Genomic DNA, 12,500 nt, shown 5'->3' with positions numbered 1-12,500 from the left:
CACAGCAGTTATGTAAAGCTGGAAATATTCCATTATTATTGCTTGATATTAGGCTTTTTCAGAGGAAGGCCCAGTTTCTCACCCTCACATGTAATAAATAGTCAGATCCATCACTGGATCTCTGCCAGGTCGGTTGGTTCTGAACCGGTTCTGAAGCCGCTCTCAGCCCAGCAAAGCGAACCCCTGTGCTTTAGTCTGATGAGGCACGAGAAGAAAGTTCACACCTCTAATGGCCGAGACTTTGAAATGTTTGTGTTTAGAAGCGCATGAACGTTACTTTGGGCATTTGTCACAAAAAGAATCATCTCATGAAGTAAATGATGATGCAGAATTTCCCTGATGCTCAGAATTTGCTGAACCCTTTGTGTCGGTGAATTTACATTAACCCTTAAAAGAACAGAGCATTGTGGTACCAGCGAGCCGTGCTTGAAGAGAGATCATTGTTTGGCTCAGGGCTTCAGCCACTTCCTAGTCGGGTCACATGCGGTGCTGGGCCCAGCGCTACCCGACCCCCTCCAGCACCGAGGCCACACAGCCCTTTGTCTGACGCGGTTTGATGTTTACGCTGAGAGCTTCATCTACTGTAGAGACGAGAGAGAAATTCATGCTGTGGAAGATTCCTCTGGAGGAGGAATGTTATAATCACAGATTCCCTCCTGGAAGCTGCTCAGTACAAACATTCTGACCTGTGGCCACTGAGCGTCTCCAGGGAAACAACATCCTCCGAACCGCTTCATCCTGCCCACGGTGTCTCAGGGAGATCAACTGTGTAATTAGTATTAAAGTCATGCTCTGTGATGTCGGCGCCTGCACATTCATTTCTCCTATCATTCGCTTCCGCAGGGCACCACACCATTTACATCGGCGTTCGAGTGCCCAAGAGCTATCGGCGCCGGCGCCGCCACCGCCGGAGAAGCGGCCACAAGGACAGGAGGGAGAAGCTGACGGAGAACGTCTCTGACAAGTCTGACACGGAGAACAACGATGAGGCCAGCAACAGCATCCTCAAACCTCTCAGTGAGTTCTGACGGGCTCCGTGTCAGGATCCATTAGGGCCAGTGTCGGTCTTTGCTGAAGGCAGAAAAAAGCTTCTGTCGCACAGTTGCTGAGTCCACTTAGCCAGAAATAGCTTCAAAATCCTGCTGAGTGATGATTCAACAGAGTGGAGTCGATCTTCACTGGAGGTAATGGCTGCTAAAACTGCATCAGAGCGTGAGGAGCAGAGCTGCTTCAGGAGCTGCTCGGACGAACCGACTCTGATGCGGATGCAACTCTGAGGACGATGTCACTCGCCTCATTGTCTTTTAGACCCTGACCCTTAGGTACAGTAGACAGACAGGATGGCGGTAACTCGCCACGAGCCTTAAAACGTCCCCGCCTGGTGTCAGATCCAGTAATGAGGCCGGCCGCTGTCATTGCTAGAGAACGATGTCATTTTACTCGATGATGTGACAGAAGAACCAAAACATGGCCGATCTGAATCTTCTCATGTGTTCACATGGCTCGACGTGGGGATTTCATCCTGGACATAAATCCAATCAGGGGATAGATTACAGCCCGCCCATCTGCTCGCTGCTACGGTGGGTGATGCAGATTCAGCAGAAGCGCAGAGCTTTAAAGAAAAGAGATGTTCCTGTGTCACAGATTTACCTGATGTGGAAGCAGATCAGTCACTACGTCACTGAGCCCAACCTTTCCTGTATGAACTGAAAACTCCTCACACACACGTACGAGCTGAAGGCCCGTACGTTTCTGTACCCAGTGGTCTAATATACTAAACAATCTGAAGAATTGTTTGTTTAGTTGTCTCCTATGTTTCAGTCTAGAGCAGCTCAGCCATTAGGAAATACTTGTAGGCAGACAGGCCTGCAGCGTCCCTGCCGCCCCACCGATCGCCCCCGCCTGCGGAGCGGCCTCTCTGTGGGAGGCATGACCGGCCCCAGGGAAGACACTTGTCTGGTGTCTGGGCCTAAATCCTCTTGTTTGGTCAGATGGGCGCTGAGAAAGAGAGGGAGAGAGAGAGAGGGGGAGAGAGAGAGAGAGAGAGAGAGAGGTTGGGGGGTGAGGGTGGTATAGATCTCTAATACTGATTGGTGTAAGATCTTTGTTCTCTACTCTCCTTCTCTTTTGTCTCTCTCTCTTTCCTCCTCTCTGTCTTTAGTTTCCTCGCTCTCTCCTCTTTTTTCTCTTCTCTTTTCCGCTCTCTCTCTCTCTCGCTCTCTTATTTCTGCTCTAACTCGCTGCTCTTTATGAGCGGAGAGTTCCTCTCTCTCTTCCTCGCGACTCTCTCCCCTTCTAGCTTCTTCCTCTCTCTGCCCTCTGTTTCTCGGCTCTTCCTCTCTCTTCCTGTCCCCTTTCTAGCTTTGCTCTTAGCTGGCAAGCATCCCCCTGGTTACACGTGTGTCCACTGCAGAGTTATCTGACCCCAGCTTCTATTAATAAGCAAGTTTTATTTCTTTTTAGACGAGAATCAAATGTTCGTTTCAAGTGGATTACAGACAATAGTTGGAAATGTTTTTTTTCACAAAGGCTTAATATCCCAAAGTCATAAAGACCATTACAGCGACATCGTCAGTAGTTTAGTGAACACATCTTCAGTTTTAAATCAAAAGTGCACCGGTTCCACTCAGAACAGAAACACAGTCCACAGATTTAGCAGAACTGGGATTGCGTTGCTGCTCTGCCGGTACTCGGACCGGACCTGTCATGCAGTGAAGGTGAATGGCTGTGGCCACGGATGGACCTGTGACCTGAACAGCTGGAACAGACGAGGGGATGAGTGAGAAGCTCCACATGTGATAATTACAGAATGAGCTTCCATTCGTCTTAATTAAGGAACCGCTGCATCACCTCTTAGAGCGCGTGGGTCCAAAGTGCGTGGTTCTGCAGCTGAAGCCGAGGCTCAGACAGGTTGAATGCAGTTGTTCCATGGAAGCAGCGGCTTCATGTCCAGAGCTCGGCCCCAGCTGGCATTCCTCACAGAACATCAGAACATCAGAACACTCAGGCCCCCTGAAGCGGGTCGGCCTCAGGGTGTCACTGCACTCGAGCGGGTCCGGCGTGCTGCGCTTTTAATGGGCCGATGCATGCGTCGGCATTAATACACGTACGGCTGCAGCGAAGATCAGAGCCCATGTGGCTTTTCACAAAGGTCAGGGCGGATGGAAGGTATTTGTGTAGGACGCATGTGAGGAGTGGGACCAGGCAGACATTAGTGGCAGTCACGCTGGGCTTTCTGCAGGGCACTGGGCATTCTTCTGCGTCCCCTCTCCCATGAGCCTCCGCTGCACACACAAAGTGGCCTTTGTGCGCCCGTGGCTCTTGGCTGCAGCACACACAGCTCTGAAATTGCGTTTGAACGATGGGATTCTCATTTGCCTCCCTCTTTCCGCTCGCTCTCACCCTTCTTTGCTTCCCCAGCCTCACCCCCCACGTCTCCTCACCCGTGCTTCCACCTGCTTCATAGCAACTGCTCCACACCAGCACTGCGGTTGTTATCGCATTGCTTTTTGCTGTGTAGATAGGAGGCATCAGGCTCAATGTGTGCAGCAGCAGGTGCTTTTGTGCACCTCTGTTAGCACCTAGCGCTGCTATTGTTTGCCCTCAGAGACATTTAAGGCTGCTTTATCTGGGAGCTATAATCAGTGTAAATCTCTCTCTCTAGTGGTCATCGGACTGTGAGACACATGTAAATTATTCCTTCTGAGTTGTCATTAAAGCGGTGGCAGCGACTGAAGCTAGTTGCAGGTTGTGGAGGTGCCAGCAGACCTTGTAATCTTCCAGCTGCTGTTGTGGCTCTCGCTGCCGCTGTTTCTGTAGTCAAAGTCAGAGCTCTGCGCCTCCTTTACTCCTTCCTACTTGAATGAGTGAACCTGGTTCCTCAGTGTTAGTTCACTCTTATGCAGTCAGATCAGCAGCCTTGTTATCATCACCCACTTACAGACACATTTACTGCACTGATTCTATGAAATGGGAGTTGTACCTAAACTAGAGCCTGGTCTCACATCACTACTAATCCAGATGAAGGTACAACTTAACCCCCCGAAACAAGAACTGGACAAAATGTCCCCACATTCCCAAAAGGCCTAGAAACAAAAGTGGTCCTCACATCGGCACAAAGGCTGCAGGAATACCAAGGCAGTGATCTGGCAACCTGAGCCCGTTCAGGCCCAGTTGAAACAAATAACAGCATATTTAGCAAACTTCATTCAACATCATTCATTATTACTGACACAAAGGAGACATTGCTCCTCTTTTGCTTAAAAAAACCTCGTGATTAAAACTAGGTGCATGTAAGAAACAAAGCCTAAATCATCTTCATTCAGTTTTTTGTGGCTGCTGAGTCCTGGACACAACTGGTGCCGTTAAAGTGTGAGCATCCATTGTGATGTGAGGTGATCAGTCATTTCTAACCTTCATGTGAGAGTTTGAGCTGTGATAACGTGGAGCAGCTCCAGGTTTGCATAATGTTAAAAGTATCACTTCATTCTCTTTGCCCGTTTTGTGTCACTTGCTAAAATTCAAATGAACAGACGAGGGGAAGGAAGCCAGGCCTCGGCCACAGAACAGGCCGGTTTGGGGACTGTTTTCTAACTGTTAATGAGGGTCTCCTGGGTGGTGTGCCAAGGCTGCGAGGCCAATGGCCACGGCCTGTTTGAACAGCGGAGGGGGGCAGGGAGGGGGCTCGCTGTGGGGACCCCGTCGCTAAGGGGACCCCTAAACCCCAGCAGCCCCCTCCTACCTGGCTCCAAGCAGCTGAGAGCGCTGTCACTTCCATCGAGGCTTTAATGACGCTCTAGCTGCCGCTGGGCTTGTGTCACTTGCCGACTGGTATCGGAGCAGCGAACCCTGAGTCAGCTGATCTGAGGAAAGATGTCCAACAACAACAATAACCAGGAGGGGACGGGAGAGAAGGACGAGGACAGTGAGGAGAAGGAACAGGAGGTCACGGTGAAAATCCCACCACCTCCACCTCCTCCTGAGGTCAATGGGAAGGGTCCGGCAGAGGAGAGGAAGCTGCTGCCCAACGGCCAGCACTGCCAGCCTGTCAACCGCAGCATTTTCCCTCTCTCCACAGTCTCGCCGGCAGCTGAGAGGATCCGTTTCATCCTCGGCGAGGAGGACGATGGCCCCGCGCCGCCTCAGCTCTTCACCGAGCTGGATGAGCTGCTGTCGGTGGACGGGCAGGAGATGGAGTGGAAGGAGACGGCCAGGTAGGAATCTGTCACGGATGGAGGGAAACCTGCACCATCAGTTATTCAAAACAGCCATTTTAACACGGGATTTAAATGTTGTTGCACAAATTGAGCACAAAGGGACTGTGGCTGCTGCTGGGCTTGTGTGAATGGGATGAAGATGGGATGATTGTTTGTACATCATTAGTGTTGGATGAGTGAAGCTCTCTCAGGGGGAAACTGGATCCCTGGACTGCTGCTTGAGGCTCTAAATGAGTTGATTTGCTATCCTAACCTCTGACCTATTGTGCTGCAGATAGAGGATGCGCTGTTGGTTGGATGATTACTCAGAGCAACTCGGAGGAACTGTCAGAGTCTCTCAGTGTATTTTAGAAGTACAGTGAAATAGCGAAAGTACAGTAGTCGTGTTTTCAAGAGTTAGTCTGAGCCTGTAAAATGACTTATTGACCTCCAGTGTTCTCACTAATGCACAGAGATCCTGAAGTCAGATCCATTTCTGAAATCAGAGCTAGCGTGAGACGGTCAGGATCATCCGGGTTCAAGCGTTCTTAGTTTAATGTCTCGTTGTACAAGGGACTGGACGGATGAAGCCCTGGTACAGTGTGTCACCAAGTCCTCCAAGCTCAAAATGAATAAAACATCCCACAAGTGCTGCCTAGTTTTGGCTGAACACCAAGTACAATTTTAGCAGCCAACCTGGCAAAACAAAGCTCTGTTATATACGGAGGCTCAATACAACTTGTCTTTCTCATTCTTTTCACTCAGGCAGAAAGACAAGAAAGCACTAAATAAAGTACTGAACAGAATGAGAATGAAATCCAGACGTCATGGGGCCTTTTCATGGCTCATTAGTTCCATTAACTAACAGACGACATTAAACATTCACGTATCACCATGTTTTTCTGACCCTCCAGGTGGATCAAGTTCGAGGAGAAGGTGGAGAAGGGCGGCGAGCGGTGGAGCAAGCCTCACGTCGCCACGCTGTCCTTACACAGCCTGTTTGAGCTGCGGACGTGCATCGAGAAGGGCACCATCATGCTGGACATGGAGGCCTCCACCCTGCCTCAGGTCGTGGGTGAGTCGGCAGGGGTCAGTCTGAGTGACCTAAGCCTACAGCTCAGCATTTAAAAGCTAGCGTCAAAGAAAAGACAACACCACAGTAAAGGATGAAGGTATTGAATGTAGTGGCTCATAACTGGCACGTTCAGGCCTTTTCTACTTAACTTTTTCTACTCGCATCCCTGCCTGTGGTACTAAACACCATCTGCCAGGTTGATTCCCCTCCTTCCTTCTCTAAGAACAGCTACAGGCCATAGCTGGCCACTGTAAACCACTGTATATCACTGTAAATCACTGTGTATCACTGTGTATCACTGTATATCACCACTCTGAACGACTCGTAGTTTAACAACCAGAAGAAGAGTCCGAACTGGTCCACAGCCCTGCGTCTCGCGCCGCTCTGGGATGATTGTGTGTCTCATTCCACCACACCAGTTTTTGTCTGCATGAGGAGGCAGGAGGAAGTGTTTCCACTTCCAACGATTAATGTGGAGTAATTGAGTGTGCTGCGTGGACTGTCCAGGCCGGGCCGAGCCGGGCCGAGCCGGGCCTCTTTCTCTGAGAGCAGCCAAGTTGACTGATGGGTCATTAACGGCACTCACCCTCCATGAGAGGAGCAACTCCCCGAGGCGGCGACTGTATCTGTCAGCATTCAGGCTCCTGACCTTCTTTTTAAAAATAGGCTGGACCCTTTGATTGCGGCATTTCATGATGCCACAAAGAAGTATAGCGTATCACATACTGGGTCAGGAGGCCTTCTGCAGGTCTGGTTCCTGTTGGATAAAATCCTGCACAGAGAGGAAACGGGCTTCAGCAAAACCAGTTAGTTTCTTCAACATCTCATGAGACGTTCCTTCTCTTCCCTCCAGAGCTGATCACTGACAACCAGATAGAGATCGGCCAGCTCAAAGCCGACCTGAAAGACAAGGTGATGTACACGCTGCTGCGCAAGCATCGCCACCAGCTGAAGAAGTCCAACCTCCGCTCGCTGGCTGACATCGGCAAGACAGTCTCCAGTGCAAGTAGGCTGTTTTCCAACTCAGAGAACGGTAATGCCGGTGCCAGTCTTCTAGGGAAACACACCACTCACAGTTAGTGTTAATGCAGGTGTAACTGCAGCGAGGGCTGCAGCTGTGTGACGCACTACTGCCCCCCTCTGCATGAAGCTGCAAATGTGGAGTCAGAACCAGCCGGTCCTCAGCTCAAAGCATTTCTAGAACCAGGCTTTATTCTAGTTCACTGCGACGGATGAGGATCTAAGATGTCATTTGCTAAATGATCATTTACTGCAGCTCTGCTTCTAACTGTGGTTCACTAACAGCTGCAACAGCCTTGAGCAGATGTGAATGTGTAAGGAGACCGTTTAAACCTGTAAAATACAATACTAAAGAGCTTTGTACTAGATTTTATGACACTGGTGAGAAAAGTCCAAGGCCACGAGAAACCATTAAACTCCACCAGTGTTTTTATACGAGAGGGATCCTCAGTCTGTGTGTGTATCACACTCACTGCTTTATTCAGCTTTGTTGAGTGTCTGCTATGTAGAACACACCAGTCCAGCTGTGACACACTGATGCTAACCTGTTAGCAGCCACGGGCCTTTAGGAGCATTATTACCACGTATCACAGTTATGAATCAGGTTTATGAGTGGAATTGAAATGGAACGCTCCCTCTGATCCCGTCAGAGATCAAGTGTTCGTGTTTAATCATTGATTGACTTTACAATGATAAAGTACGTATAAGTAAGGTATTGATCCAGACCTCCTGTCCAAAGGCCCATGGTCACTTCTGCACATTTCATACAAATACATACAATAAAAAAATCATATCTAGAGCCTTGATTTTGTTCTTCTAACGCATTCTTGCTTTGCTTCATTACTTTCATGCTATTTCTGCTCTGTGCTGCCGTTTCCCCGCTTCCTTCCTCACTGGACCTGCTGCTACTAACAGCTCGTAGTCCTCTGGAGAACTCTGTGACTTGCCTCTCGAGTCGCACCTCCATGGAGGACCTGCAGACCCAGAGGAGTACGAGCATGGACTGGCTCAGTAAGTTCTCTGGACCCAGCCCGTGTTCACACACGCGGACTGTTCCTTAGGTGGATGGACTCTAGTTTGCAATATGTGACTGAAGACATCCAGTGTGAACATTTGGAATAGCTTTTGCTCTTATTTGACCATATTCAGCAGGATGTGATTAAGAAGCCTTTTTAGTGACGGCGTCGTGCTGACAGGCTGTAATTACCCAGATGCCGATGAATGAAAGGCCGCGGTGTCCGGTCTGTCCCTCTCAGGATGCCGCTCCTCTCACTCTGACAGCTGCAGGATGGACACACAGTCAGCAGAGCATCAATCAGAGTCAGGCGTTCACCTGCTCCAGATGTGGGAGGCACTTAGTGGAGATGGACACTAATTTAATCGGACATCTCAACAGAATACATTTTACAGACCTTTTACAACATTTGGTAATATTTACCCGCAATAATTTAGCTTAGCAACCAAAAATCTGCTGTATGGTTATAACCACTGCAATATCTTTATGCTTCTGTCTATGATTTGCATGGAAACCACTTCCTGGCACTGCATGAGGTTCTCTCTGGGTCACTGTTCTTTCCTGGCTCTCCCTTCTATGACATATATAACACACACGTGGAGGTGAAGCTGTCTAACGTGTGCTAACGCCGTGTTTTAACAGACAGCCCTACCACGACCCACAAGAACCTGACCTCCAGCAGCCTCAACGACGTCTCTGACAAACCGGAGAAGGACCAGGTGAGCGAGCTGCTCCGTCCTCCAGTCACACTGTTTGCGTCACTCAGCCTGCTGCTCTGCACATGTCACAGCAAAGTCTGACTCCGTCGTAAAGACATCGGCAGATAAAGGTTGACTTGGTTTAGTGGAGGCACTGACTGCAGTTTATTGCAGATGCAGATAATTTGATAAAAAGAGGAAATGATTAACCTGAACGCTTCCTGTTCTTTATGACACTGCACACCCACATGAAAGGCCAGTGATTTAAAGTTAAATCTTTTGTTGCCACTCCTTCATAATGTTTGCCGACCATAAGCTTTACTGATCCAAACAAAGGGACAGTCACTGTACAGGAGCACCGGCCTAGAGGAGTCACTGGTGCAGAACAGGCCTCAGGGAGAAGAGAATTGGGTCAGATGGACCTTTTAAGTCCTCCCCTAGGACACACAGAGTAGAAGAGAGACGACTGGACAGGAAGCGTGTGCTGTAAACAGAACTTAACCTGCTAATACCAATCAGAAGCATGTGTGGGCCAGCACACGCTGCCTGCAAGTCTGATAGACTGCTACCATCCAAGGAGTCAGGAAGAGACTCCCTGAAACACGCAGGTACAAGGCCGCGGGTGTGGATTAGTAGCCGTTGGACACAGGTCAGGGTGTGCACTTACGCAGGTTTAACCTCTAGACTCAATCATTTACAGACAAACCCTTTGCCAAGAAGGCTCACAGCCTCTGATTGGATCTGTTGGATGCTGCCAGGAGGAGGTCACAGGTTTATGGGATTTCAGCTCTCAGAGGTTGATGGCAGCGGTCCTGCCAGTTCATGATCTGGGTGTATCGGCCAATGTGAGCAGTGTTGGCAGATCGCTTGGCTTTGTTTTGGTTGGTTTCTATTGGATACAGTGATTTTATTCTCTTCTGCACTGCATAAGAGGATGAACAAGAACAAGGGGATGAGAAATAGTTCAGCACTTCTTTTCATTTCAATTATCAGCCTTGGTCTCACAATGAGAAATTTGTGGATGAATTCAGACTAAGCTTGAATTGGAGGCTAAAACACCGAAACTGTGCTTTTACTAAATAACACAACAGCAGATTCTGTTCTAACATGTTTGTGCTTCAACGGTTGGAGCTGTTGTTTGGAGCCCAGCAGGTCCGTCATCTCCATGACGCCTTGGGAGCCTCCTGGCAAAGTGGGGTCACGTAGTGACTTAATGCCTCCTCCTGCTCGTTCCCTTTGTGCTTCAGCTGAAAAACAAGTTCATGAAGAAGTTGCCCAGAGACGCTGAAGCCTCCAACGTGCTGGTGGGTGAGGTGGACTTCCTGGACTCGCCGTTCGTGGCATTTGTTCGTCTGCAGCAAGCTGTGATGCTGGGAGCGCTGACGGAGGTTCCTGTTCCTACAAGGTGGCTCACATTCATGGGATTTAGGATTAGGGGCTTAATGTACTTTACAGGGAGAGCTGAGAATTGTGCATATATTTAAAGGTAAAGCAATACAATAACAATCAACAAGTTTTAATTGTGTTCAGATTCTACTGTGTAGAAATCCTACAAACTGTTGGCATTTACTCATTACGAAATCGAACCCATAAAAAGGTAAGAAATGCTTCACTGTCATAATTCTTAAATGTTTTTTGCCTCCATTGCAGATTTTTATTCATCTTGCTCGGACCCAAAGGCAAAGCCAAGTCGTACCATGAGATTGGCAGAGCGATCGCCACGTTGATGTCTGATGAGGTCGGACACCACAACGTTGTGTTCCCAATAACCCATCAACACTTTCACACATAGTTCTGAGACATTCGAATGAACTCATGAGCTCATACAGGACAGAGGTGGTTTTGGTTTCAGACTCACGGTGCCTGTGCCTTGTACGGGTCCGTGTTTGTCCAGGTCTTTCATGACATCGCCTACAAGGCCAAGGACAGACAAGACCTGTTGGCTGGAATCGATGAATTCCTGGATGAGGTGATAGTGCTTCCTCCTGGAGAGTGGGACCCTGCCATCAGGATAGAGCCTCCGAAGACGCTGCCCTCCTCTGACAAAAGGTTGGTCCAAAGTAAGACTTACAAGCACATGATAGGAGGACGCTGAGGGGAACCTCACCACGGGGTCCAGCCTCCACATCACGTACGATCCAAGACGACCCCCCAGAGGAGCCGTCAGTACGTGTCAAAAGCAGTGATCTGCAGCAGGTTGACGGGAACGCTCAGGGTTTGAAGTGTGCCCACGACAGAAACGCCGCTGCTTCTCCAGAGGTGTCGAGAGCTCAGTGTTGAAGAATGAAGCAGCAGCAGGGTTTAGCTGTAAGTGTGAGCCCCATGAGACGCTGCTGCCGCTCAGAGCTGCTGATGGTGCGTTTCAGGAAGAACATGTACGCGGGCGGAGACTCCCAGATGAACGGGGACACGCCTCACGACGGAGGCCACGGAGGAGGGGGCCACGCTGTTGGCGACGAGCTGAAGAAGACGGGCAGGTACGAGGCAGGACTCCAGCACATCGCCTCACGAGTTGGTGCGGCGCCCCAGCATGCGTTCCCTCTTTCAGGTTCTGCGGAGGCCTCCTGCTCGACGTCAAGAGAAAAGCGCCTTTCTTTGTCAGTGACTTCACCGATGCCCTTCACATTCAAGCCCTGTCGGCCATTTTGTTTATTTACCTGGGGACTGTGACGAACGCCATCACCTTTGGGGGTCTGCTGGGTGATGCTACAGAGAACATGCAGGTCAGACACATTTGGGCCGTAGCAGGGTGTCACCGTGTTTCTGTGTATGAACCCAACATGTCTGTCGCTCTGGCAACCGCAGGGCGTGTTGGAGAGTTTTCTGGGAACAGCCATCGCTGGGGGGGTTTTCTGCCTCCTCGCTGGCCAACCTCTCACCATCCTCAGCAGCACTGGTCCCGTTCTGGTGTTTGAACGGCTGCTTTTTAACTTCAGCAGGTGCAGTGAACGTTTCCTCAGTTTGACAGAGATCCACCTGTAAATAATTGATTCAGAGGACAATGCTGGTAAACCAGCACAGACCTCTAGTCTCTCCTGTTGCAGTAACAGTGGTGTTGACGTTCCCTCAGAGAAAACGAACTGGACTACATGGAGTTCCGGCTGTGGATCGGCCTGTGGTCGGCGTTCTTCTGCCTGGTGCTTGTGGTCACCGACGCCAGCTTCTTGGTTCAGTACTTCACGCGCTTCACGGAGGAGGGGTTCTCCAGTCTCATCAGCTTCATCTTCATCTACGATGCCTTCAAAAAGATGCTGAAGCTGGCTCACCACTACCCCATCAACTCGGACTTCAGGCTCGACGAGGTCACGCAGTACGACTGCCTCTGCATGGCCCCGGCCCTCGGTGAGCGTTCGTGGCTTTCATCTTTGGTGGCCAACGAGGCACAAACACACAAATGTTCAGTTGATGGTTCTTAAATGTGATGCAGATGCCGCTTTGCTTTGTTTTCTGGTGGAGACGATGTGTCCTGCTGCTTTTAAAACACACATGGAAGCAGA

The 12,500-nt window shown here is 49.8% G+C and overlaps 1 protein-coding gene across 5 annotated transcripts in view; it reads left to right on the top strand.

Moving 5' to 3' along the window:
- Nucleotides 1–12,500, top strand: part of slc4a4a (solute carrier family 4 member 4a) — a 24,674-nt gene that overhangs the window by 5,515 nt on the left and 6,659 nt on the right. For 3 of the 5 annotated variants that reach the window (XM_029161113.3, XM_055511158.1, XM_029161111.3), the window contains 12 exons: nucleotides 844–1,017; nucleotides 5,078–5,213; nucleotides 6,110–6,270; nucleotides 7,124–7,303; nucleotides 8,948–9,024; nucleotides 10,251–10,408; nucleotides 10,654–10,741; nucleotides 10,898–11,052; nucleotides 11,370–11,480; nucleotides 11,552–11,726; nucleotides 11,809–11,942; nucleotides 12,074–12,345. In XM_029161113.3, the coding sequence (XP_029016946.1) occupies nucleotides 844–1,017; nucleotides 5,078–5,213; nucleotides 6,110–6,270; nucleotides 7,124–7,303; nucleotides 8,948–9,024; nucleotides 10,251–10,408; nucleotides 10,654–10,741; nucleotides 10,898–11,052; nucleotides 11,370–11,480; nucleotides 11,552–11,726; nucleotides 11,809–11,942; nucleotides 12,074–12,345 (1,821 nt within the window). The remainder of the gene's footprint in view (nucleotides 1–843; nucleotides 1,018–5,077; nucleotides 5,214–6,109; nucleotides 6,271–7,123; nucleotides 7,304–8,947; nucleotides 9,025–10,250; nucleotides 10,409–10,653; nucleotides 10,742–10,897; nucleotides 11,053–11,369; nucleotides 11,481–11,551; nucleotides 11,727–11,808; nucleotides 11,943–12,073; nucleotides 12,346–12,500) is intronic. The other 2 variants (XM_055511159.1, XM_029161109.3) reach the window with 1 other exon arrangement.

Source organism: Betta splendens, chromosome 9 (genome assembly GCF_900634795.4).
Source record: "Betta splendens chromosome 9, fBetSpl5.4, whole genome shotgun sequence".
NCBI classification, from domain to species: domain Eukaryota; kingdom Metazoa; phylum Chordata; class Actinopteri; order Anabantiformes; family Osphronemidae; genus Betta; species Betta splendens.
Note: the sequence above shows the minus strand (reverse complement) of the source record. Positions and strands in the feature narration are given on the sequence as shown.